Genomic DNA, 27,900 nt, shown 5'->3' with positions numbered 1-27,900 from the left:
GACAAGCGGTTAAGAAAATGGATGGATGGATGGATAAAAAAAATACAAATAAGTTATTTCACAAAACTCATAAATTGCTTCATCCATTGATTGAATAAAATTTTATTTTGACAGTTCCTGCTTCTTTTTTTTTGAAGGGGGGGGGGTGGCAAGGGTTTGGATAGTATCCATTTCTTTCATCGACCCGGAAGTAAACAAAAATATGTAATTGTGGGATATGTCGGTGCTAACCAGTGACGTAAACAGCACGGTTAACTTTGACGGAGCCTTTAATTAACAGTGTGACTAACCATGATTAGTTAGTTAACGGCAGGTTAGGAATTTAACCGGTGGTTAGGGGTTAAACATTGGTTAAAATAACAGAGAATTGAACAACTGGGCCCCGGTAGTGAGACTAAGCAGAATGAACTTGTGTGGCAACTTGACATGAATATAAAAGATGCTATACTGTATGTACAGAAGGGATTTTGAATAGCATCAAGATTAGTCTGCAACATTATTTGTAGGAAAAAAAACTATACTTATGAATATTCTCCAGCACAGCAATTGAGAATGATACTAGACACATAATAGAATGATGGATAGATACTTAAGTATTACAGTGGCGCATGTTTTCATTTTGCTTTGGCTTTTCTGCATCTGTGATCCTAACTTATTTTTACACTGTTTGGCAGTTAAAATGTCACTGTTTGTTTTTCATGTAGGGAAAAATTGTTTTGAAATGTGAAAATCAGAGGCGATCAAATTTGATCTTGGACGTTTGCACATTTGAAGACTGAAAGTGAATACTCGTGATACGCGTTGGAAAAGGCTATTTTCACACAACCAGCAGCCTGGAAAAGATCCCTGCAGGCAGCCCAATGTGCTCTGCTTTTGTCTTTATTCCACAATTTGGCAAGTTCATATGGTGTGGAACCCTCTGTCGAAGGCAACATGTAATCAGAAACAGACTAGCCAAGAGAGTGGGTCATAAGTCAAGGTAATATTTATATTATTGTAATAACTCAAGCAGATCACATTTCAAAACAAGAGTATGTAACACCCCTGTATCGCACAAGGAGCAAACTTATTTTGCACTGTCAGCATATACTTGCCAGCGAGATGCAGTGTACATAATCTACAGTGGGTAAAAACACTTCTGGCATCATCATTGGGAAATAAGTCAGATTTTTATGTGAACAAATTTGCATGCAGAAAGATTGCAACACCAGGCGCACCACAACAAGTGTCTGATACATCTCACTCGTGCTTTGGAATACATTCAACTAATGTGTTAAATAACAGGACGAGATGTGCAAAAAAAGATGTTATTTGAATGGATGCATACTAAGAATCAAAGTTACAACTGCTTTGTGGGTTTCTCCCAGCCAGATCTTTAGACAAATTGTACAACTTTGCCGACTGTGCTGGTCTGCATCTGATCCTGGGCCTCAACGCGCTGCACCGAAACCCTGACAACTCCTGGAACACCTCATCCACGCTCACCCTCCTCAAGTACAGCGCTGGCAAGAAATACAACATCTCCTGGGAGTTGGGCAACGGTCAGTAGAATATGACTTACATGGTCTAAGGCCTTACGTTAAGGTCACAGTCTCAAGGTCAAATCCTACTTCTGAAAATAACCTTTGCAAATTCATCCATTTTGGGACCAATGAAAGTTATTTGCGCACGTGTACTGAAAATACTAATGTGCACGCCACATTCGACAGTTTGCGTACTAAACATATAGCAGTTCAGTCAGTGTGACTGCGGTGAGGCAAGCTTCCAGTCAATTGCATTGACAACTATATACAGTATTACTTGTTAAAGTTGGCCCTCACAGCCTGTGAACAGCAGTTGTGGCGACTGGCTTGCCTTGGATGGGTCCCCACCAAACGGCTGTACTCACGTTGGGGCATCTCGGTCTCACTACGTCATGGCTTTGATGGTCCGTCAAAATATGTCTTGACGTAAAAGTGGACTATGATGCACAAAAAAATATATCTATATATATAAAATAAGATTAATCACATCTTAACATTTTGATTAATCATGATTCATCACTTCATTAAAAGCCTTTTTATCAAAATGTTTTGCCCGCCAAACTTGAAGAGCACATGCTGTGTTATTTCATTTAATGTTATGAGGATGTCATTCACATTTTTTGATCCACTGCACACTCTCATCCTCCTCTTTTTCTAACCAGTTACTTAAAATGGAAAAAAATGACCCCAATATTTTGACATGAACAATTAATCTGAAGTCGTATGCAAACATTTATTAAATGCTTTACTTTATTGCTCAAACACAACCTGTGCTACCATTAAAGTAGCCATCCGCTGTCAAGCTAAAGAATCATCTGCAGTCAAAATTCATAGTGTCATTAATCTGTGTTAATACATGATTAATGCGATATTTTTTTGTGATTAAGCAATGAGTTAACGCTTTAACTTTGACAGCAATAATATGTTGTAGTATGTTGTTTTTTGCATTCAGTCATCTGTATCGTTTTCAGTATTTCTTTTTAAAAAAATTATTAAAAGGATTTTTCATGATGTTAGTCGAGTATTTCAGGGGTTAATTGTAAGTTCACACAAGGAATGTGGGAAACCCTATTAGTCCTCATTTATGCTCTTCAAATAATGAGCAGAACTGCAGCACACCCAAACCCGTCTTAAAACATAACATCAAATGTAATGTAAAAAGTTCAAACACACACTTACAGTAAAACATGGCTGCTAACCAACTGGCGGCCACGCCATTTTTATTTTCACGCATTTTCTGCTGTCAGTGACTTCTAGCTGAGAGTCATAATTTTTTGTTTTCCGGGCCAACTTCATGTCCCAAAAAGTAAAAAGCAAAACACGCCCGTGTTATTCTGACCTCCTAAATTATGGCAGGTCCATGTTAAACATTTGTGCAACATTTAAGGCATATTTTTCCTTCTACTTTATTCTCATCTGCTGTGAAGCTGCTGCTTGGACCTTTTATGTTTTCCTCAGCCGTCGACTGAAGACCGTGCAGAATCCGCTGATTTCACCATGTCAAATCTTTGAGTGAAGACCATGGTGAAAGAAGCTGTTTAAAATAGATTAGACAGATTGTGCAGATGTAGTGAACATTTATGGAGGGTGAATTGCAAAGGCTGTTGCTCGTAAAACCGCCAGGACTTAAACTCGTAAACAACAGATAAATATGTAGACGGATAATAATTCTCTTTAGAGGTGTGTTTAATCAACGTTTAAACAACATGTATCGTCTCCTGTCTTTTGGGTCTAACCAGTTTGCGTTTGTTTTCTTATGACACTGAGTTCATCTGTCCACTTAGAATGAATTGTTCAGATATTTTGAAATTTTGGAAAACTTTATTTTCTGTAGAAAACATTATGGAGCTGTTTACTTTAATTGAACTTTTGAAAACATGCAACTGCCCCTTGGAGATCCCTGAACTTTTGTTAGATTTTTAAAACAAAGATGTCTATTGACTAAGTTTTTCTTTTAACTCTAATATTTAACGAACCTTAAAAGTTGTTCAATAAACATATTCTTAAACATTCGAAAAATTTAAGAGCTGGAGTTTGTATTTTTCCATATTTTAATGCCAATTTTTTTTTTCTTTTAGAAAATGAATATCGGCTCCAAATATCGGTTGTCTGCGTCCTTGACTACTAATGATCATATTGGCCCGGAAAAAACATATCGATCTATCTCTAAACAATATTGTGCAGTCTTGTGTTAACGATGCACCTTTTCCCGTCAGAACCCAATGCCTACCGCAGCATGGTAGGCCGCGTGGTCAACAGCACCCAGCTGGCTCAGGACTACAACCATCTACGGACCGTGCTGCAGTCGGTACGCTACTATAACCGAGCTCACCTTTATGGCCCTAATGCAGGAAGACCCCGGAGGAATGCCATTCTACTTCTGGACGGGTCAGTTATGCCGATGCATATGCACACGCAGTCACACGCATTCAGTGTTTATGGCTTTCCGCATGGCCCGTTTGAGCATCTCAGCCTTAGTTATATCATGTCAGCCTAAATGAGGTGTCACCTGATTTACAGCGTGTCGGCACAAATTCTCACCTGCTTGTCTCTCCACCAGTTGAAGTTGGAGCTGCAGGATTATATAACAATGCTTGGTTAATAATTCAAATTACTGTACTGTGGCTGTATTCTTTAGTGTTCTTTTTTGCTCTAGAAATCAGGAAAAAAGGCAACTGACATTTGATTTGTTAGTCTCCTTTCAGAAATAATTATATTGATAGGCTTTGTTGTTTCCGAGTCTGTGACTAAAAATGTCATGTTTACCAAACGTAAAAGACAGAATTTTAAACACTTTCGTATGATTTCGAGTGTGAAAATATTAAGATCTACAATGTTAATGGTTTAATGGAAAAAAAGAAAACATTATTTTAAGGAATTTGGAAAAGCCTTCTATAATCAACAATGATCATTTTAAATCCACCCATTTTGCACTGTTTACCCTGGATGTCATCGAATTGTGGTATGGCGTCTATTATTGAAGGGCTGCTGCTACTTGACTACCTATTGTTGTGTGAAATGTAATGTAAAGATTTTCTGATTCTCCCCTCAAATCAATCAAATTATATTAGCATGCTTTGTTCTTTCCAAATCCATTGAAAGCATTGACATGTAAAATGTTTGCCAAACCTACCCTGAACTGAAGTATTCTCCATGATTAAACAATCAAAGGAAGACATTTTGAAACATGTGTAAGGTTTCAAGACTGACATATTAAGACCGAATGTTGTGTCCATAGTGCTGGGATTCCAATGCAAATAATGTCAAAAGAAAATGAGCCAGGCTATTATGGTCAACAGTGTCCACTGGATAGAAAGATGTCCCAGCTGTGACCAGTCATTTATGAGAGCTTTCTAACGACCAAATAAGTGCAGTGGAAAGATTGCCCTGTGTATCGCCAGCCTTGAACTCACATTGTGAAATAAACAATTGGAACCACAATAGAGCCCATAAAGTCAAACGGCATGGTAAAGCTGTAATAAAATCAGATAAACACAGGAAGAGTTTAATGTCTGCAAATATCTCCACCTGAATCTGTCTCTTCTCTGCAGCCACCCACATTTTGACAGGTATTTGGAAGAGCCGAATTTGAAGCGAGCCTCCCTTCGCTCGAGCGACTTAGATCAGCGAGTACATTAAGAGCAGCAGCTGCTTGTTTCTGACAGATTAAATTTACTCGCAAATAAAAAGCTGTGTATTTGAGCGACGGCTGAGCGGTTGGGAATAGGAAGGATGTGGACGATAAAGGTGAGAAGCGTAGGAGTAGGAGAGCGAGGAAGGCAGGGGAGTTTTCAGGTCAGGTTTAACGACGAGGTGATTCTGGTGTGTTTGACACTCTTACGAGGACTGTTCTGGTGTTGGAAAGCTTAACGTTGATTTACACTGTGAGCTGCTAACTATCCAAATAGCCGAACTGGGCAGACTAAACAAGCCAGCGCGGCGAAAGTTGTGTGTCTCTGATGTTTAGAAAGAGGCTACACATTCAAGCATTTCTGACAAGCTGCTACGCCCCAAATATGGAACCGTCAGTGTCAGATACAATGCGACTGTAAATACTCACACTGAAAGGCTCAAGTGCAGGAAAGGGTGGGGATTTTTTTTTTATCTTAATTTATGGGTTACATTTGGGATACAGTAAAAATATTTTGGCTTTTTATAAAAGGTCCTCTGAGATATTATTAGGGCCTGAATTAAACATTTTCTCCTGTTTTATTTGATTAACTAATGACTGTACCAATAATAACACTGCTTGATATTGTGTGCATTAAACTTTAAATAAGAAAATAAACACCACCCAAAGGCAGCACTCCCTCATAAATCATTACACACAAAAATAAAGAGGAAAAAAAAGCAACTCTGCTGCGTGTTTCCTTTGGTAGACATGTTAAAGCTCCTGGAAGCAATTGAATGTTTTAAAGGAGCCTAAATGGCAAATGCCCTTATTAAATGTTCTCACACTTTTGGGGTTGGGGGACTTTATTGCACTTGCACAGAAACTTTTCCATGGTGCAAATCAGCATGATACATTTTAATTAGGTCCATTCAGATCGGTTGTGCTTAATTGTTTTTTTTTTTCTTGTTTTCAGATTCATGAAAGACGCTGGATCAGTTATTGACGCAGTTACGTGGCAACAGTAGGTATTTTACCCCTTTTTTCCTCTTTCATTCACCAGTTGACATTGGCAGAATATACACACTATTCTCTTTACTGCAGCGCCTTAAAATGTCTGCAATTAGATTTTCCAAAATGAATGCCTAAATTATTCTTTAAAATGACACCTAATCAGATCCATTGTTAAAAAGTAGTAAGAATTCCACAGACACAATAAACAGTTGCACAAGTGCACAAATTGGCTGTGAAAACCCACACTTGTTTTCAATCGCAATAAATGGATAATGGTTTAGTGAATATAAAAAAATGTAAATGGCCTTAAAAGTCATAAATGTGGCAACAAGAGGATACCCTGCTAAGTGAAGTATGAATCAAAAAGACTTCTACGATTTTATCGCAGCCAGACATGTCCACATTATTACTGAGATATTGAGGGACATTGTGAAGAACTGCGAGTCTTGTGGGAATGGAAAAACAAGGGAAAACAACCTACAGTTTGTGTTAAATTAATAACACCTGTCATGTGTCTATTGCACACATTCTAGGAATGCATACAAATTCATCAAAGTCCTGTCTCCTTGCACACGTGCGCATGCGGAACAACAGACTCACCTTGCGTGAATGCGCGGTCAGTGAGGTGAAGGTCAGGTCTAATTAGAAGAAACGGAAGGAGGAAGGGCTTGTCAGTAGAGCTTAGAAAAACACCACCCACACTGTTAAAATCAAACCATATGTTCCAGCTCATTCTCTCTGTCAATTAGCCAGTTTTATATGGAGCTCAAGATTCCAGGCTTACAAGCTTGCATGACAGAAATTCTCGTGTCTACGAGAAGAACTAAGCTAATAAACTTGGAGAGCACTCATTAGCACGTCTTCGATGCGCATTTCATTGCGCTGCAGCTGCCGTGACTTGATTTGTACAGTGCGGTACATTTCAATCACTGTGAACTGGTCATTAGAATGCTCTTTTTTGACATGTGTGGCTTTCAGTTTTCACAATATTACAGTTTAGCATTTGAAGCCATTTGTCTCAATATTATTTGCTTAAAATGTTATTCCTTTCTAGTCAGTTTTTACTCCTTTAAGATGTATTGGATTTCTTTGAGTAAAAAAACAAAAAAAGGTTTAACCTCTTGAGGAAAAAAGGGATTGATGTTAAGATTTTTATTTTCAGCAGTCAATAAGCATCCCCAGTTTTTTTAAGGCATTTTTTCTTTGTGTTTTCGATTTAAAAAAAGAAAAGAAAAAATTGCATGTGCATCATTTTTAGTGCCTTTCAGCTTTTAAATGAGTCTTAATTTTCTCCCATTTATTTCCATTTTAGAACATTAAACAACATTTTTAGGTAAAACATGTTTTTAATGCAGCTCAAAATGATGTATTGCAAATATGATTTGACCTTTTGTCTAATGTTTAAAACCCTTCAATTTATTGGTGTGGAAAAAAATAAGCTAGCTACTGCTAAAGTTTAAAAAGATGTGTAATGATTATTGGTTTAAAAAAGTTGCTTTTATTAAAACATTGTGTATTTGAACTAGAGCTGTCAAAAGATTATTTTTTTAAATCAAATTAATCACATCTTAGAATTTTGATTAATAATATGATTAATCACTTAATTACAAAGGCTTCTTAACATTTTTTGCTCGCCATATTTGAAGATTACCTGTTATGTGTTAATTCTTTCTACACAGCAAAATCGCTAGTGTTATATTAACACTGCGTAGTGTTAAATCTAACACTAGAAAAGTGTTATATCTGTCCACACCAATGAGTGTAAATCTGACACTTTTCAAAGTGTTACTTTTTTTACACTTAATCTGTGTTATTCCAACACTACAATGTTATAAAATCTATACTGGTAAACACTGAGTAGGTAGTACTCTACATTAGTGTTAGTGTCAAAACATTTAGTCAAACTAACACTTCACTCTGGTAAAAGGTACTTCATTTATATAGTGTTTTTCCTCCTTACAAGGCCCTCAAAGCTCTTTTGACTACTGATGACACGGCATCAGGAGCAACTTGGGAGTTCAGTATGTTGCTAAAGGATACTTTGACATAGTTACACTGGCCTGGGATCAAACCCACGCTCTCAGGGTTGGGAGACAACCATTCTACTACTGAATCACACTGCCCCAACAACAACGACAACAACTGGATGTATTGCTATTGAAATGCCGACAGCACTGGAAAGTTTGTCCTTCAATTGAAATGAGTGTGTAGTAAATTTAACACTCAAGGTAGGGCTGGTTAGGTTACACTTAGCTTCCGCTCCTACACTTGAGGAAATTTACTCTGACAGAGTAATTTTTTATATCGTAACAGTGTCAGAATAACGCTGTTTACACCAGATTTCATCGAACCCTGGAAATTTAACATTGACAGATTTGCTGTGTACATTTAATGCGACGAGGACGTCTTTGAAAATTTGGGATCCTCTGCAGACACTCATCCTCCTCTTTTTCTAATCAGCAAATTACTTGCATAATTTAAAATTTGATATATGTCAGATGCAAAATTCTTTACTCTAATGCATGTCGTTATGTTTATTGCTCAAAAACAACCTGTGTTACCTTTAACATTACCATCCACTGTCAAGCTAAATGATCATCTGCAGTCAAAAGTAATAGTGTGATTAATCTACGTTAATACATGATTAACGCGGTAATTTTTTGTGATTAATCAATGAGTTAACGCTTTAACTTTGACAGCACCCAATTGAACTTGAAGTATAATTTTAGTTAGTTGCGAGGACTCCGTTTTATTTTTCCATTTGCAATGAATCGTATTTATTTTATTACGCTATGTATTTTTTTTAATTGATATATATTTGACATAAGACATTTACTTTTGGGCAATAAGATTGTGTCAGTTCATGACTGTAACTTATATTTATGACATTTCATAATTTATTGCAGGAAGTAGAATTTACTTGACTTGGGCAGGTTGTCAGAGTTTATTTAACAAGAGTTGCACATAAATATGAAACAAACGACTAAACAAAAAGCAACGGGACAAATAAGGTCGACCTGACCACACAGTATACCAAAAAAGGAAGGTGAATGGAAGCCACAGGAGGATGACACCGAAATAGCTAGAAAAAAATGGGAAGAAAAATATCAACTACAAGGTAGAGGAGCAAAGCAGTAGTAGCACTCACTAAGCGGCGGACAAAAGTTTCTACTGTGAGGTCATATTTCCAACAGGTATAGGCACCAGTAACTAGCAATCGACAACTTCTCGGCGCCTTCCTCTTGCGTCTACATGTAAATACCCTGCTGATGATGATCACCAGCAGGTGCGATGCGGGAGCCTCTGCCCACCAACACACACCAGGGAAACTGCGGTACGGAGAAAAATTCCACACAGGAACACTCAAACAAAACAGGATATGACATTTATAGCGCTTTAAAACATCATTCAAAGTTCAGAACAAACTCCCAATCAGCGGCCAAGCTCCAGTTCGACCCTCTGACCTTGTTAAGTCTTGACTGCTACATTGCCGTCTGGCCTTGTGGAAATATGATGGGAACAAGTGAATGGGACAAATTTGCTTCCTATTTGCTGTGCCGTGGCCCCTGAACAGCACACTTTATGGGAGCTCTAATTGCAAGCAGCAGTGCATTAGTGGCGTCTACATGAGGTGTGAGGGGGAATACTGCTTAGTTGAAAAAAAGAAAAGAAAAAAAATGCTAATCCTATTAATCACTTTTTTTTTAAACAGCTGTGTGTTTCATTGTGACTTTTAAGAAATTCCTCAGTCTTAAATAACAGGAGGTTTACCTGCTTTTTTTTTCTAAATGACATTTGTTGACCATTTCCTTGTTTCTGTCAATGACTTTGATGTATATACTGTAGGTTATTTTAACATTAATACAAAAAAAGAAAAAAAATACTGATGGGTTTGCTTAAAATGTAAAAGGTTTGAAAACTGATCTCATGACGTTTTTTTTGTGTATGTGTGTGTGTTTTTTATTACTGTATGTATTAAAAACCGCTTCAATCAGAAGTTGTTTTGCTTTTCTCATTTTGAAAATACATAATTTGACATTTTAGTTTTCAAAATAATGTTTAAGCACACACACACACACACACACACAAAAAACATGAGCAGCAGGGAACGTTTCCATTCAGGAGCCGTTTTAGTTTTTACAAATCAACCCAGGGTCATACAAATTAGTTGAAGAAATATCAGCCGATGATTGGATGAAGGTTCAATTATATGTTATGAAAATATGTGGGTTCAATGTTCTACTGTGATTTTCTTTTCAATTTAAAACAAATCCTCTCACACGTAGTTGTAATTAACCAGTCATACATTCAAAGCATTTGATGATTGTTTTACAATTGAACTTAATAGTATTTCAAACTGCAGCGTGCAGAGTGTGCATACTGCACACAAAAAAGTAATGTGAGAGAAACCGCACAGACAAAAACATGTCACTCCACATCAAGCACATCATTCGCATGTGAACGTAAGCTTTTCCAAAATAAAGATGTTTGAAAGCTAGGAATTCTTTCATGTTAAAATGGTAATGAGCTATTTTTCCTCTGCTCCACAGGCTTCATTAACATTGTCAATTTGATTTATGGGTCCTCTGACTGAGGAATCTACATCATTTTTTGTTGCTTTCCTCTTCAGTTATAAAATATAAAACAGCTGAAACGTAATGAGCTGATATAGAATGTTGTTTATACATTTTATTGCCTTGATAATCCTAAAACAAAACAAAACTGTCTCACAAAGATGTTTAATAAATAGGTATACAACTGTTTATCATTCCACCATGTCGTTGAAAAAATAATAATTTTGCCAAATTTTGCTTTTGTTTTGATGTGTTCATCCTTATCTTCAATCACTTTTTTATAAAAATTGCTATTGTATTAAAATCATCCATCCGGAAAAGTTGTGACATTCATTTGAATTGTTAATTGGAAAGTCATTATATTGTCCATAACTTGCAACATTGCACAACGTGTTAACCTGTGTAACATCAGGTTTATAGAATAAACCTAACATGGTATAACGAATTATACATGCCACAAGTTTTCCCCAAATCCTAATAATTTGTTTGTAACGTTTGTGAGATATGACATAAAAAAAGGAGTACATGATATTGTTTATGTGTGCGCTACTGCTTGTATAGTATAGGGTCTTAAAATTATCCGTATCCTCATCCTGTCACACACACACACACACACATGCACACGCACTCACACGCACCCCCCCCCCCCCCACACACACACACAGGTTTGTTTTACTATCTTTGCGGGGCCATCTCATTGACATAATGCATTTCCTAGCTCCTTCCCCTAACCCCAACTGTCAAAAATGATTGCCTATCCCTATTCCTTACCCTAACCTCAACCATAACCCAATTCCAACCTAAACTCTAAAACCAAGTCTTGACCCGCAAAAAGAGGTCTAAACGTGTGGGGCCCAGCAAAATGGCCCCACATGGACGGGTGGGCCCCACAACTCTGTGAAATTCCGAAATGTTGGCCCCACTATGTCACAAAAACAAGACCCCCCCATGACCCCCCCCCTCCCCACACACACACACACACGCTCATAACCACTGTTGTATTGTTTAGCTGCAATTTTAAACCCTCCAAATGCAAACTCATGTTCAGTCCCACAATTTGGCCAAGAATTGGTTTGTTAGTCCCTGTTCATGGCAGCCAATTGTGAAATAAGGCAACTTTCAACCTCTGAAAATAGTTGTGGTTTGAAAATCTGCAGTGAAAAGCAGCCTACCACGCATCCAGCCAACAAATGAGTTCACTTCATACAAAGTAAAATTATTTTTCAATTATTTCTAGAACATAAAGAAATGAAGCTTGAAATCTTCTTTTGTATTATTTTACAGTTCAATTGTATGTGTTCCACAGTTATTTCCAGGATGGCAGAGTGAAAAAAGTGGAGGATTTCTTAAAAACACGTTTGTTGGATACACTGAGAGAACAGATCACTAAAGTTGCCAAGGTACTGGTATTTCTGAAAAAGTTGTCATAGTGGCGAACTATGAAGAGATTGCTTTGTAGGGGTGGAAATCTTTGACTGTCTCACGATTTGATTCGATTCCAATTTTTGGATCTGCGATTGCATTCAGAATCGCTTTTTGATTCAAAATGATTTGATTGACAATGATTTCTGCTTCAATTTATAGATGTGCAAAGAATCGTCATGATGAAAGAAAAAAAAATAATCGTCATGATCTACTCAAGTCTGATTCGCTAATGCTAATTAGCGGCACTTTTATCACTCAAAAGAACGGCTATTCATACAAAACGCTTCAGGGTCTTAACATTACTCTTCCTATGCTGCAAAAAAAACAACTTTTATTAGAACAACTTGATCGTGACTTTTTCCTTCTACTCTCTAATGTGGCTACAATTTAACAGTGTATCAGAACGCACGAAACCACATTGCCCCTAAGTGGCCAAATCAGGTACAACATGAACAGCATTCCCAGTAAAGGCACACACAAATAAGTGCAAGACAGTATAAAATAATTTAAATAAAATCAATTATGGAACATTTAAAATCCATTCTGAATCGTACTAAATGAGAATAGCGATTCTTATGAGAATACATTTTTGGGCACACCCCTATTGCTTTGGTTTGTATTTTAGAACCTTTAAGAAGCACCAGACTTTTACATGTACATGATCACGTGACAATGTTGTATGTGTCTGTTTATTATCCGCGGAAACCATTTGTTTCTGTTCTTGTTTCTTTGTAATAATCTTTATTTTAGACTTCAGTTGAATTTTACATAAATTCTTATATGCCAGTGATGTTTTTAAGGTGTTATTTTAAGGTTATCCCCAATAAATAAATAAATAAATAAACTGCATTTGTACAAAATCAATACATTCACACCTGTGTATGTTTTTGTTTTTTGTTTTTGTTTTTTTGTGGTAGGTGGTGAGCACTCATGCACCTGGAAAGAAGGTGTGGCTCAGTGGACTGGGTCCAGCGTGGTCAGGAGGCATCAATAATCTCTCAGACACATTCGCTGCCGCTTTCCTGTCAGTAACACTTTTAGCACTCTATAGCTTCCAGAGAGATGGACTATCAGATATGAGACAATCATGAATTAATTACAAATCTGTTTAACATGTTATTATTTCATTAATTGTGTGTCTCATCCCAGGTGGGCTAACACGCTGGGAATGGCTGCTGTTCAGGGAATTGATGTAGTCTTGCGTCACTCATTCTTTGATTATGGATACACGCATCTTGTGGATCAGCATTTTAACCCTTTACCAGTAAGTCATATTATCTTTTATAATGCAGAGGTCCTCAATTGGCGAATGCCGGTTCACATCTGGTGACGGTCCTAGATTCCCTCTGATACTGGCCCGGACTAACGCAATGTTTTTGACAAATGCTTGTAAATTGATCAGCAAAACATGTTGGGAATTAACTATCGTCTTATCTGATCCTGCACATCTTTTTTTTCCATCTTTTTTTTACATTACTATAATAAATATATGCACCAAGCGCGCATATTTTTACACCCACATGACATGACACAGCCAATCAAATCCTTTATTCAGAGCAGCTTGGCGAGTGCTGTGAGTGGGTGTTTGCAAGCGGGGAGGAGATAAAGCCAAGAAAGAAAGTTCAAGTTTAACAGATAATGCCTGCTTTGAAAAATGAAAACAGAGGAGAAAGCATTAGATATATATAAGCACCGATCGATCGGCCGGCATCGATCGAAAGTGATCTTTTCCACCGATCTTATCTCCCTTCTCAGAGGTCTGAAAAAGTCAGCCACTGTCCTCTTTTGCTCACATGAGTAAAAAGCTTTTCATTTGTATTTGCCGTTAAAACAACCCGTATTATTTCAGAGATATTATTCAATGTTTTCCAATAAAACAAGATTGGAATACTGAAGGTGTATGCTGCTTGTTAAGTAGAAAAATCGGGATTGTAAAAAATCGCGATCGACAGGTCAGACTTTTGAAAAGATCAGGTATCGGCCAGAAAATTATGATCGGTGCACCACTACTCTCTCTCTCTCTCTCTCTCTCTCTCTCTCTCTCTCTCTCTCTCTCTCTCTCTCTCTCTCTCTCTCTCTCTCTCTCTCTCTCTCTCTCTCTCTCTCTCTCTCGCAGCGCACACACACACGCACACACAGACGAGCAGTGGACTAGTGGAACATAGCTATCTCTACGGCGATCTTTTAGTACTATTTCATTGCTTTTGGATGAAAGGATGGATGGTTTTGTACTATTGGTATCGCTAAAAAGAGCTTAAAGAGAGTGGCGACCGGCATGAGCTACCCGTTTAGAACAAGGCCAGCATAAGGTGTCTCTCAAGATCTCCTGTGCAACCACAGTGACGAAGCTTACAGCTCGTGCATCATATAAGATTTATTCAACTTTTTTTTCTTTCTTTTAGGAGAGGTTTGATTAGATAGAAGTTTTAAGAAATATGAAATGACGGATACTAAAACAATTATCTTGTCGAATGCAGTCCCAAATGTACTTTATGTGAAATCTGAGCTTGTTTAATTTGAACACAAACATGCTGTGTTTGCAGGGAGTCATTCTGCATACTTTACAGAGCTGACCCGGCATATATAGCATTTATTAAAAAATATATATTAATACACACTAACAATAATAATGATGATGATAATACCATACCAGCTATCTCTGATAATAAAGATAAGCGTTTTCTTTCTTTATTTATTTTAAATAAAGCTTGAGTACTTTTATGTGCATCTGCATCTTATGCCAAGTTATCTTTGGTAGTTCTAAAAGTTCTAAATGACGCTATGTTGGACAAACTGTTACCTTCACTATTGTTTGCTAAAATAAATGGGGGAAAAAACAACGGAATTTCAGTTTTTGGGGCTTTTTGTTTTTCCTGTTATACCGAACATGTACCGAATATATATGTATATATATATATATATATATATATATATATATATTCTGTATGTTGTTTATTTTTCTATTTTCAGGCACTTAAATAAAATGTTATTTTTATTTGAAGCCTTTAAGAGAGTCCTGTTGACATTCAGTTGCTGAGGAAAAATATTTCCAAGAAAAGTGTAATATATTTTACACACTGTGACGTATTAGCCCTCGGAGTGAAACATTTTCCTGAACTGGAGTACTTAATTCAGCTTTAATTTGAGGACCACCACTGTAATGTATTCAGCAGAATGTTGTTGTTTTTATTCACAGTTTGGAGCTCCTCTCTACCAGACCCAGTCCTGGATTGCACCTCTTGGTTTTTCCCGTGGGAGCTATTAGCTGAGATGAAAGGCGTTTAGTTGTGATGAGTGGTTAGACGCGGGGCAAAACGCTATGTAACCTTAGCCCTTTGTCAGTAACTCAGGACAGTGTCACTGCCAGCCCTCCTCCCCCCAGCCCCATCCCAACTGTGTGCCTTTCTCTGTGCATCACGTTGGGCCGCTGAGAGAGATGCAACCTGAGATTCAGATACACAAGCGTGCAAGGCGAATATCCAACAAAATGCTGAAATGTGGAGTACTTGTATTTCACATAATAAAAATGAATCACTCCTATATTTTTCCACAATTTAATACCTTCTCTCAGTAATGTGTTAACCTAATTATTTACTGTAACTCATTTTGCACAGAACTGTAGGATGTCGGCTGTAATGTTAGTTTATTGCTCCTCGTAGATCATTGATAATTTAAAAGTTACAGTTGTTCTTTTTAAGTGGTGAAAAACCGATTTAAACCATTTTGCTGAGCAGGAAAAATAAATTAGAAGACTGATAATGTTGATAATTGCTAACATAAGTGACGTTGTTTTCCTATTTAGCAAAGAGAAAGCACACATGGCAAGATTTACTTTGATATGCAATTAAAAAGGAAAGAGGTTTGTTCTCTTTTAGCTTTCAGCTAAAGAATGGACTTGGTCAGTCCAAAATTCCGATAACGACTCGGCTCATTCTTCAAAACCTTCCTTTTCCTCAAAATTGGATGCACACTTTCCAGACTCACTTCAGTTATGAAACCAAAAACAATGAAAATGATGTTATTTTTATTTCTGCTGCGTCTCCATTATTTTTATTGGACTGGTGGCCTCACGCTAAGATCACAATGCTTTTAAAGTCACTGGATTTCTGAAGGCCGCGCTAGCCTACCTGCTGAGAGAATTCACTGCAAGGCCAACCTGTCCTGTGGACCAGAAATTTATGACCGGGCCCTTCCTTTCCCTTTAGGTAAAGTAGCTGTCCAACCCCTTCCTACAACACTGAATGACTCAACCGCTTCTACACTAGCTTTTTTATGGAGTTATCCCACACTTCTCTTTTTCTTTCTTTACAATCGGCTCCTTCCTGTCTTCATCCACAGGTGCCTTGAGAATTCCCAGATATTGTAATCTGAGGTACATTTTTAGAGCTGCCAAAATATCTAGTGTGCAGTGCTAAGTAAACACATTGTTTTTTTATGACTATATTCATTCCCAGAGGGAAGGGAGAGCGTTCACTTTTACACTTTGTTATTTTTGTTACATGTAATTCACACAAATGTACGCACACACACACACACACACACACACACGATCTACATGCACGCACAATGAATTCAATGGTCTTGCAGGCAAAGGTGTCGCAAACTTGACTAGAGTTGTGGCTTGATGCTTCAGGGCATCTCCACGGTGCTCAGGAAGCAGGCTGGCACCTCTCCAATACCCACGACCAATTTGCATATTTTTACTCCAGGCCAGGTTGTAAATCCAAGGCAAGCATTCGCAAGCTGTGATACTTTGCATGTCTGTTATCCTTTTAAAATGTTACCCTTGTGACTTCACTCATGACCAGACAAATGAATTGCTCAAACAAAAGCAAATGTTTGCAACCTAGGTTTACTTTTAGCTCCATAAATAAAACTACTCACCGTAATCTGCCTGCCACATACTGAAGTGGGACAAGCAAAGTGTTTAGAGAGTGCTACCGTCACCTAGTGTTGCTTTATAGAAAAATAATCCACTTACACAAAAAAATTTTTAACCATACTTTGCTTTAAAATATTGGGTGGACTATTTTATTATCATGCGCATCCTGTAGCTGTGCAGCTGGTGTTTGGTTGGTTTACCTCCCTAGGGGCATTACTGAGTTTACTACCTGTCCATCACTTAAATGTGAAGGTGGTTGTCTCTCTTTCAGAAAGTCAAACAGGTGTTTATGGATTTGTTAATATGTCATTATGGACACAAGCGTATGTCATAATATGTCAACATTTTGTTAATAGCAAGCACTTCTCTTTTCAATATAAATCAAGGGTCCTGAATTAAAAGTTAAGGAGGCCCAGTTCAGGAAAATATATTTTCTTACCTGTTTTCTTTACTTTTTACTCCAGGTACAATGCTGCGCTGTATAAATAATTTGATTGGCTGAGTTGTATATTGTGTAAAGTGTTACAACACATATGATTGGTCAATGAATTTCCTGAACACACACAATAACCACAAAGTCTTCCAGAACCTTGCATATAACATAAGATTACTGTAAACCCCACAGAAGTACTGCAGATTAAGTTAATGGGTCTGTAGTCCATGAAAAATAAAAATAAAAATAAAAAACTGACCTTAAAATCCTGTGAATAACACAAAAAGAGAATTGTTGAACAAATTTAAGATTACAAATTGAAAACTTGAACAACTTTTCAAAAAAATCGCTTCAAGTGGTTACACACGATTGAATTAAGGTAGTCCAATGTGAATATATTCATTTTAAGTGATTATGAGTTCATTAAACTTAATACTTTGGATTTGAGTCACTTTGTATGAATTTATTTCAGATGAATATATTAAATTTCATGAACTCATAATCTCTTAAACTTCACTTTGAACTAACTTAATTTGTGTGTTACCACTTGAAGCGATTTTTTTTTCAAGTTGGTCAACAATTCAATTTATGATCTTAAATTGGTTCAACAATTCTCTTTTTAAAGTGTAGCTCCTTGTATAATACCTCCTAGATTTGGGATTTATTATTATTATTATTATTGTTGTTGTTATTTGCATTGTGTTGTTCCCGGGATTTTACCGTAAATCAAACAAGTGGAGTAAAGGGTCACATTGATCATCTTATTGTAGAAGTTTCCTTGCTGAGAATCACAGCTCAAACTTCCTGGTATTCACAACATACAGTACAGCACTCCAAGCATCCCTCTGTCCATGTCCAACGCTATATTGTGTTCTTCTGGGTCTTTCAATGATTAAGCAGCAAATTAAGTTAAAGTCTGCTTGGAAAAAAAATAAGCCCCTAAATGTTGCCATATGCAGGATTGCATGGGAACTTCCTGGGGAACACATGTTGTTCAGGGGCTCTTGGAGAGGTGTTGAATCTGTGTTCTCCATGAAGAGAACAGCAATTAATGAGTACAGGGATCAACATAATATTTGGTTGAAAAAAAAGTGTCGTAATTGAACCCATCAATTCCAAATTAGGGGCTGTTTTTACAATGCAGTGTGACATACTACATGAGCCAATTAGCTTTAAGTGTCAAATGATCCACATGCTTTATTTTGTCACTTGGGGTTTTGCCAAAAACCGAACATACCCTAACGGCTTTCTTCTTTCACAGTCCTCCCGCTTGGACAGTCACAATTTTGACTAAATGTTGGGAGACAAATTCTAAAAGTAGTGTATATGTGATGGCCCTTTTGCAGGATTACTGGTTCTCTCTGGTCTTCAAGCGTCTGGTCGGGCCGAAGGTTTTGGCCGTGCGAGTTGCTGGACTTCAAAGGAAGCCACAAACGGGACGAGTCATACGGGACAAGCTGCGCATCTACGCCCACTGCACCAGCTACTCCAAGTACGTGCTGTGACACACACAATCAAATCAACTGACATCAAATTTACAGTAAATTGAGGCTGACGCAACTGAGCGAGGATCCATTTGGGAACGTTGCGGAAGATTTGGGCTGAAAGCAGACTGGTTCATTCCAGCTCCTTGCGTCGTCCTGCAAACACCTGAGGCTCAGCGCATCTGCGGGGCTAACAAAGTCCACAGACAGCGTACTCAACTTCCCATAAATAAGCAGACCTCGGACACCCGCACATTCACAGTTCTGAGCCTATAAAACTTAACGGGTATCACTTATCAGGTGTGTGGGTTCTGTCTCTCCGCTGTCAAAGAGTTGCTGAAATGTGTGCTATGCCTTTATACCGTCTCGGATTGGCTGGAGGGGTCTATTAGAGGGGGGTTGGGACAATAAGGTAGTCTGTGCAGAGAGGAGATAAAGAGCACTACCATGGCCTGTTCAAGGTTATCATTTAACCCAGGCCAGGGGCTGTCAACACCAAGCTAGATTTACGGCCATACTCCCCATAGGGCTCACTTACAAGCTGGAAAAATGTTCAAGCACCACACAGGTAAGATGGTTGAGGTAGTAAACAGGCTGAAGTTGCATAACCAATTTAATGATGAGGTTAAGTTACATATCTGTAGATAGTTCAAATAGTTGCTCACAGCAAGCCACCTGGGGTGTTTGGGATAACTTTGGCCAGTCAGACCTGGACTCACATTATAAAGTAATTTGCGACATTTTTTACACTACGGAGTGGTTTCACCCTAAGACTTATTTTGACGGACCAGCATTGAAACAAATAAAAACGATATAATTAGTATAATATACAATTCTCTCCATTATGCTTAATCATTGTATTTGATGTATATATTTTTTTTCTTTCAAAAAACTCCCAAAGCTTGTGTTTAAATACCAGGTGCCTGGGCTCCATGTCACGAAGCAATTTTAGTAGCTCCATTGTCTCATTTGCGACATCACATCTTACAGTCCACCAATAAATATGACCACATTGGTCGTTTTGAAAAGGTGCGAAATTACAACCAAGTGTTACATATTTTAGTTTAGCGACATCTATTGGCCATGTTAAATGGCGCAACAATCCAAAACTGGGACTCGAACCCGTTCCGTCTGGTCAGGAGACGAGTGTTTATCTGACTGAGCTATTTGTCCAGTGGTTGTTTTAGTGTCGACTACATGTTTTTGGTCTACAATCTCACTGTGCCTTTTCCTTTTTTTTTTGTATTTTTTTTTTTTTTTTTACTGTGCCTTTTCCTAATCTCAACCGTTAGTGTCCCATGTAAAAGACATAACGTGCACTGTAGAACCTCACTGAAAACCTCATCCGAATCCCAACCATTAGTCCGTGACGGCGAATTGACATACATGTCAACACTAAAAATGAACACCAAGATCATTATTGGACTGTTAGCTCAATAAGATAGAAGATAGTCTTTCGACCAGACGTTCTGTGTTCGAGTCTCCGCAGTCCTGTGTCTTTTAAATGTCTCCCTCCTCCAATAAGTGAGGATCCTTATCATCATAGCATGTATTGATGTGTGAAAATTAATTATACAAAAAAAATAATGGCTGAATGATTTTTTTTTTCAGTGTATAACTCAAACGCTAATTCCCGTTAACTGCTAGGTCGCATCCATTTTTAGCTCAGGCTCTGAGCGGCCCAGTGGTTGGGGACCCCTATTATAGAACACACAGCAAGATTGTTCTAACAGTCCCTCTTGGATCAAATTTATATTATCTTCTTTGTGTCACGTTGTGGTTTTACAAAGTGTGTGAGTGGACGGTGGTTTGACTACACAAACAGCTTAAATATGCTCCAGCAGTCAGCGGTCTAAAAAGATTAGATACTTGGCTTTCGCTACCCTTTTAGCCCTTTTAGTGGTTAGCATTCTTTTTCAATTTTCCAGCAGTGCATCAACATCAAACGCTAACAACACATGTTTATGTTTCCCCGTATGGGGTTCTGAGAACATCCTCTTCTGTAAGGTCTGAGAGGTCATTATCTTGCCCTGCATCGAAATTGAATTTTTGCACACAGCCAAACACAGTGTTCATTTTTTGTGTTTGTCTTCTTATAACATAAGGTTTATGAAATGAATGGCTCATTCTTTATCCAAGCAATAATTAAAAAAACAAAAACAAATGTAGAAGTAAGAAATGAGATTTGATTTACGCAACTATGTCGGTAGAGCAAAAGCATTGACCCTGAACCTGAAATGTGGTACTCACTAGAACAGATGTTTTTGTGGTCGTATGGAGCCCTTATTAGATTTGATCATGTTTGTCTTATCTTTCTGTTAAAGTTATTTATCTTTGGCCAGTCTCCATATCAGGTTGTGTCCCCAGTGCTTTGACTCAAACATTGTTTTTCGTGTAACCCAAGACTTGTTGCCCATTACCTTCACACCGTTCATGAGACCTTTGACTTTCTGTAGCTTTTTTCTGTCAGGGGCCATTTGAAGTTTTAGAAGGTCCACGGATAGTCTTGCTGGAAAATATATGACGCAACGATCAAACAAATGTTATTATTATTATTTATTTTTTAATACCTCAAAATTTATCAGTTAAATGTTTTGGGCTTTTTATTTGAATTCATCTGCATGGTCGGTTGGATCAAGTGCTGTCAGCCGTCAGTTTCGCTCCCAGTAGACTTAAAATAAAAAAAGAATGACATAATTGGGCACTGTAATACTTCACTGCTCATCTTGATCAAGAGCTTTAGCTTAAGTTGCATTGCAATTTATAACAAAGCTATGAAAAACAGCCATCTCTTTGTAGTCTTCTTTAATTCAAGAGAATGTGATTCTTATTCTCCAACCTAGTCTCTCTTATCTCATGTCGATGGGAGCAAAAATACATATATTTTCTTTAATCTGCTGTGAATGTAGCATCAAAAGATTAACACAAAAGTAACACATCATTTTCCTCACTGTTCCAGCCACAACTACGTGAGAGGCTCCATCACCATCTACATCATCAACCTACATCGCTCACGGAAGAAAATCAAGTTAGCAGGCACGCTACGGAACAAGACGGTGCATCAGTACCTGTTGCAGCCCTACGGCAACGATGGACTTAGAGCCAAGTTAGTATGCACACAAACACATGATCAAAACAATTGCTGATTGATGAGAATTTATACATTTAGAGTGAGCTAATATTATTGTGTTCTATTTTTTTTTTCATTTATGATTGTAATAAATCTAATTAAATTAATTATTAAATTAAATTAATATAATTTAGTCTAATGTTAATTGTGGGGTTACTTTTACCTTATTTTACTTTAGGGATGAGGACTGACAAGTGTAATTTATCTAGCATGCACTTTTAAATAAATAGCCTACCTATGTTATTACAAAAAAAGGCCCCTTACCTTTCAAGCTAAAAATGGTCATACTATATAAATAATTTGTTTTCATTTTTCTTTCTTTCATAATTTTATGGCCCTCAGAGCAAGGCTCCAGAATGCCCTTTAATTATGGCATTTTGATCCTTAAATATGAGAGTACATTTTTTCCAATTTGCGCCTGTATGACCAGGAAATTTAGAAGATTTATTTTAAAAAATGTTTTATTTATTTTTAATTCTTGAAAGTTTTTGTTACTGACAAATATCTGCTCCATACTTAAGTCTATTTATCAGTAATCAAAATGAGTGGAGTGAATATTTATACTATATATATATACTTTGCAAGTCAACATACACTATGCATCTCTAAATTTTCTACATACGCCCCTTAAATATTAGTTAGGGGCCCTTGTGCTCCTACTCCTAGTTAAAAAATATATATTTTAAAGTTACGTCTGGAGCGGGGGGCAAAAAGGTTAAGCATACCACTATAATAATTTCCTTACTCTTACCCAACATGTATTATTCTGCACTGATGGCACTGTAAGTCTTCAAAATTAACATATAAAAAAATAAAACAATCATCCTGATTTAGGTGAGAATATTTTGCAATGCTTTGCCTGATTTGTCTTCCGTCTCTCTTTTTTTTCCTTTGACATAGCTTTGAGTGACTGCTTTTTATGTGTGTATAATGTTTGCTTATTGCAAGCCATCTCAGATTTCATTTTTTTAAATTACATTAATCATCTGAATTGAAAAGTTAGTGCAAGTCTTTTTTTTCTCGCCTTTTTTTCTTTTTTGTGCGTGCTTGTGTCTGCATGTGTGCTATATGATACTTATGTGAGATCCTAATGGAGGCTCAGGCATGATCCTTTAAACAACGGTGAAGCATCTTCTAGGTGTTGGGAAAAAAATTGAGAAGCTGGATAGAGTATTTTGCTTTGATCACACTTTTATGAAAAATGCTGTTTTACCAGATGTCTATAACTTTTTCTGAGTATTTTTTTTTTAATGGTAGTCACATGCATATGTTGCATCAAAGTTTTGGTAAATTAACTTGTTTCACAGCTGCTTATTTTTATTATGAATTTTTCCTTTGTGTGAACATATACAGTATGCCGATCTTACCTCTCTCAATTACATAACTACAAAAAGTAGTTGTAATTACAGTATAAATGCAAGATGTTAAAAGTATAAAGAATAATAGAAAAAAGTGCAACACTTTTGTCTTGACGAAAGCTCTTTAAAAACTTTTTCCAGGGAAATAGATGCATTTCAGATGCAGTATTTTTCATGTATAGTGCATTTAATATTGCATCTTTGTGATGGATAGATCACCCATTTACTTTTAAAAAATTAAATAAAAAAATAACACACAAATAGCTTTAATTTTTTTATTTCCATGACAAGTTGTGCTTAGTAGAAATAAATCATTATATAAAACAATTTGCATCAGGACTTAAATTTAATAATTATTTCCATTCAAGATATATGAAAAATTACATTTTAGGTACTAATGCTTAAACATGACTTCAGACCAAGGCTCATTAAAATGTTCAAGTTTTTCTTTTTCATGTTTCACAGTAATAATTAACTGTGTCACAAAGACAAAAATTGGCAGAAGTGGAATAATGTAGTTTCATCGTATTTCCTCTACAGTATTGTAGTTTGTCATTGTGGTGCCATTGACATTGACGTTAGTGAATTTCATTGGAGAAGCAGTAGCACCCCCGTGTGTACAAATAATATAATAAACCAAACGTCATGAATCATCTTTACCCGGACTGACTTTTGGAGTAGACTATCAAACAGAAGTTATGTCTTCTATTTCTTCTTCTTCTTCTTCTTCTCTCAGACATGTGCAGCTGAACGGCGAGAGGCTGTTAATGCTGGACAATGAGACATTCCCGGAATTGAAGCCAAAGACTTTGCGAGCAGGACGAACAATAGCCATGCCTCCCATGACCATTGGCTTTTACGTCGTCAAAAACATTAATGCTTACGCCTGCCGAAGATAGCACAGATGAACCCTTTTTTCGCCCTCATTTGTACTCAAAGCTCTGAACCTGGCTTTCTTCCATTGTGGATTTTTCAATCAGTATGCGACCGCCTTCCTCAAGGGCATATCCGAAGTTGGGATATTGCAGGAGTGACCAACACTTTTGAAAATGACAGCTACTTCTTGTGTACTGATTAACGCGAAGGGCTACCGGTTTGATACACACTTCTGAAATAACACATTTGCTCAAATTATTTTAATTATATATTATTAATATTAGTCATTTATGACGTTGATCATGCGAAGATTACTCACAGTATACATACCTGTAATCACTTATTTAACAATATAAGAAATAGATCAAATCTGTGTTTACATTTTCAAATGTTCACAAAATTCCTAGGAAATCCCAATGTGACCGTGGGCACCATGTTGGTGACCCCTAAGGTACTGGTCCGTACTGGTTCTCCGCCAAGATGAAAGCTGCACTGAGTCATTTTCACTTCCTTCCCCATGCAGTAACTTTCCAACCATCACAAGATTTGTTTTGCCTTGGAGTAGAGGTCCCCAACCACCGGACCGTGGATCATCTCGTACAGTAACGATTTTTTATCCCCAGACTACTGTTTCCTCAAGTAATGTCTATCCCTTTGACAGGCACGTCAATTATTCGCCGAGTGCGTAATTCACTTAGGATAAGTAAACCTATACTGCCCCTTTTCCATCGGAAAAACTTGCTACCCAAAACAGCAACACCAAAGCACGTAAACAGTTGATGAGTTTCCTGCGCAGTATTAAAGACGATGTCACATTACATGTCGAAGACTTTTTCTCTTGAGTTTCACGATTCTCGGTTTCAGTGCAGTATCGTTACAGGCTACTACGGTCATGTGTTATATACCGCCACAAGCTCATCACCTCCAGATGGGAGCATCAAACTAATTCTGCAATATGATGAGTTGCAATAGAGTAAACATATTTAGTGATCAGAAAGACAATGGACCAAAATAATTCTATAATGTGCACTTTATTCTCTTCTGCAATGTGTGGGAGTCGATGACAACATAAATGTCGACACCCGTTGGTCCACTGAATTATTGTTCTGCGTGCAACTGGTCCTTTTCCGTGTTGTTGGAGACCACCGCCGTTTCATATTTACAGAAATCCAATACGGGAATATCAAATTCATCTGTGACTCGATTAACTCTGCTTCCCTTGCCCAGGCCATCAAAGTGAAAAACATTTTGGGTATGTCTGCCAAGAGAATTCTATCCATTCAGTCACAAGAATGACAGAAAATTCAGAACAGGTGAAAGTAGTATGTGTGCATTACGTGTGTGTTTGCCCGATAAAGCTACTGATGTGTGTGTTACACAGCGCTTGAAAGGATATGCTTCTTGCCGCAAAACATACCAGGATTTTATTTTGTTTATTGTTTATTTTGTGTCACTGTTGCTTAGCTACAGACAAGACAGCAGAGTACAGTGGGATGTTTTGGGCTGTGTTAGGAACTTAGAGCCTAAAACAAATAAATCCACTTTACATTATTTTCTATGGGACAGATTGTTTTGAAACTAAAACAACTTGGAAATCAAACAGGACCACAAAATAACTTGTGTTCAACTGTACCGGGATTTAACTGCATCCATTTTTAAATTGGAATTAAGCTTGAGACACAGAAATAAACATTTTGAAGATTTATTCCAACCTGGGCTTCACCGCATTTTTAACAACATCCTGTGCTGCTAGTTTTTACATTTTGTGTACAGATTTGCTGTAATAATTTACAATCCCAAATCAGTAAAAGTAGGAAAAGAGTTCTCTATTAGGGGCAGAAATTCAGTTTGAAGGTTTTTGTTACAATTTATAGTTTTGGGGCGGGGGGGGGGGGGGGTAAATTTTATGTCGTCCCACTTTTTTTCTGATTTGCGTTTGTGTGAATTGTTTTTATGTACATAAGAGAAAATACACGTTTAAAAATGTACTTGTCTTCACTATACATTTATTTATTATTGTTTTGCTGTATTTTTATGTTTTGTTATGCCTGAGATGGTAATGATGCATAATCCAAGTCATTGTGAACATTTCTAACTAACATTGAACTAAGACAGTTACAAAATCAACAAAATTGCTTATACTGTATGTTAGCAAATATCATACATGTTGGTAAATTCATGCATCATGATGCATCTTGCTTATGGGCTAACGACATTGATGTTATTGCTAAATTCCAGATTTTTTTTTATGTGTAACATTTGTATTGTGGAGGTGTTACTGTTCATATTTTGGGAAAAAATATTATTATATTTTATAAAGCGTGTGTGTGTGTGTGTGTGTGGGGGGGGGGGGGGGGGGTGTGGGTGTGGGTGTGTGTGGGGGGGGGTGTTTTAAAATACATTTATATTTTTTGTAAAAAACAAAAAAAGACAAAAATGGGTGACAATAATATATATTTAGTGGCTATTGTTATGTTTTTTGTTTTTGTTTTTTATAAATAAATGTATGTATATTCCAATTACAACAATTGTGCTTTTTGGGACAATAACATTACTTTGTTATCGCACGTTGTCAGAAATGATTCTTTCTAATGGCTATTTCCCAACACACCTTTCTAAACCTCATTTCAGCCTGCCTTAAAGGAATACATGTTTTTCTTTCTAAAAATATGGCTGTGGTAAGAAAATGAGAAATGAAGACTATCGTCACCATCAGGGAGGTACCACGAAGTTTTTCAATTTCAGTTGGATTATCCCAAAAAGTAGTATAAAATAAAATCATATCAGGTAGCAAAGCATTTGAGTGGCATCTACAACATGCTGTTTCTGCTGTCCTGACTTTGTATTTTATTTTAACCTGGAGTAGATTATTTTTGAGCGTGTGACTCCATCTTTTTGTGCTGTTTGACAAGAAGTAAGATTGAGTGCAGGACGTAGGCTGCTGTGTTAGCTTCTTGCGCTAGCTGCTACCTAGCGGCTGTCACTTGTGATCATAGAGTATTTATATGCGCGTTTTAAGATTTTTATAAGATGCACACTTAAAGAGTGTTGACACAATGTGAGATTTAAAGCAAAGTGGTTATCACTGAAGCCATGCAGACCCTTGAAATTGAAGGCTGCCACAGTCCCATCACTGTAGGCGGGCTTCACTTTTTTAAAAGCTCATGAGAAAACACAGAATGTCCACAATACTAAGTACCCTGAAACGAGCTGTGCTTTCTCAAGAAAATTGTTTGGGATCATGTGTCAAAGTTGGTTTAAAGTGCTGGCAGCCGATTTGCGTTTGAAGTGAGGGTCTAAAAGGTCAGCACGTCCCAATCTATTTTCAAGCCATGTTTCATTTCAGTCTTATGGCACCAAATTATATTCAAGGTTATCTGAAGGCTTTTTTAAAAATATGGACCGCACTTTGAAATTCATTTTTCGATTTACACTACCTTTGTTTGACTTTTGTAGCTTTTCTGACAATTGAGTTCTCGCAACTAATTGGCTGAAATGTTCCTTACAATTTTATCTTAATGTCAGACCGTTTAGTTTAGTTTATTGATTTTGTTCAGCTTTTTATTAATTAGTTAGACATAAGTAAATAGT

General features: G+C 37.2%; 1 protein-coding gene across 2 annotated transcripts in view; it reads left to right on the top strand.

Moving 5' to 3' along the window:
- hpse2 (heparanase 2) overlaps nt 1–26,182 on the top strand; it is a 54,917-nt gene extending 28,735 nt beyond the window's left edge. For both annotated transcript variants that reach the window (XM_086092193.1, XM_086092191.1), the window contains 9 exons: nt 1,368–1,541; nt 3,740–3,911; nt 6,110–6,157; nt 12,028–12,121; nt 13,064–13,170; nt 13,296–13,410; nt 18,808–18,953; nt 21,905–22,051; nt 24,170–26,182. In XM_086092193.1, the coding sequence (XP_085948319.1) occupies nt 1,368–1,541; nt 3,740–3,911; nt 6,110–6,157; nt 12,028–12,121; nt 13,064–13,170; nt 13,296–13,410; nt 18,808–18,953; nt 21,905–22,051; nt 24,170–24,332 (1,166 nt within the window). In that variant the 3' untranslated portion in view covers nt 24,333–26,182. The remainder of the gene's footprint in view (nt 1–1,367; nt 1,542–3,739; nt 3,912–6,109; nt 6,158–12,027; nt 12,122–13,063; nt 13,171–13,295; nt 13,411–18,807; nt 18,954–21,904; nt 22,052–24,169) is intronic.
- The last annotated feature ends 1,718 nt before the right edge of the window (nt 26,183–27,900 follow it).

Source organism: Leptonotus elevatus, chromosome 13, assembly GCF_054856555.1.
Source record: "Leptonotus elevatus isolate MCC_2025b chromosome 13, RoL_Lele_1.0, whole genome shotgun sequence".
Taxonomy (NCBI): domain Eukaryota; kingdom Metazoa; phylum Chordata; class Actinopteri; order Syngnathiformes; family Syngnathidae; genus Leptonotus; species Leptonotus elevatus.
Note: the sequence above shows the minus strand (reverse complement) of the source record. Positions and strands in the feature narration are given on the sequence as shown.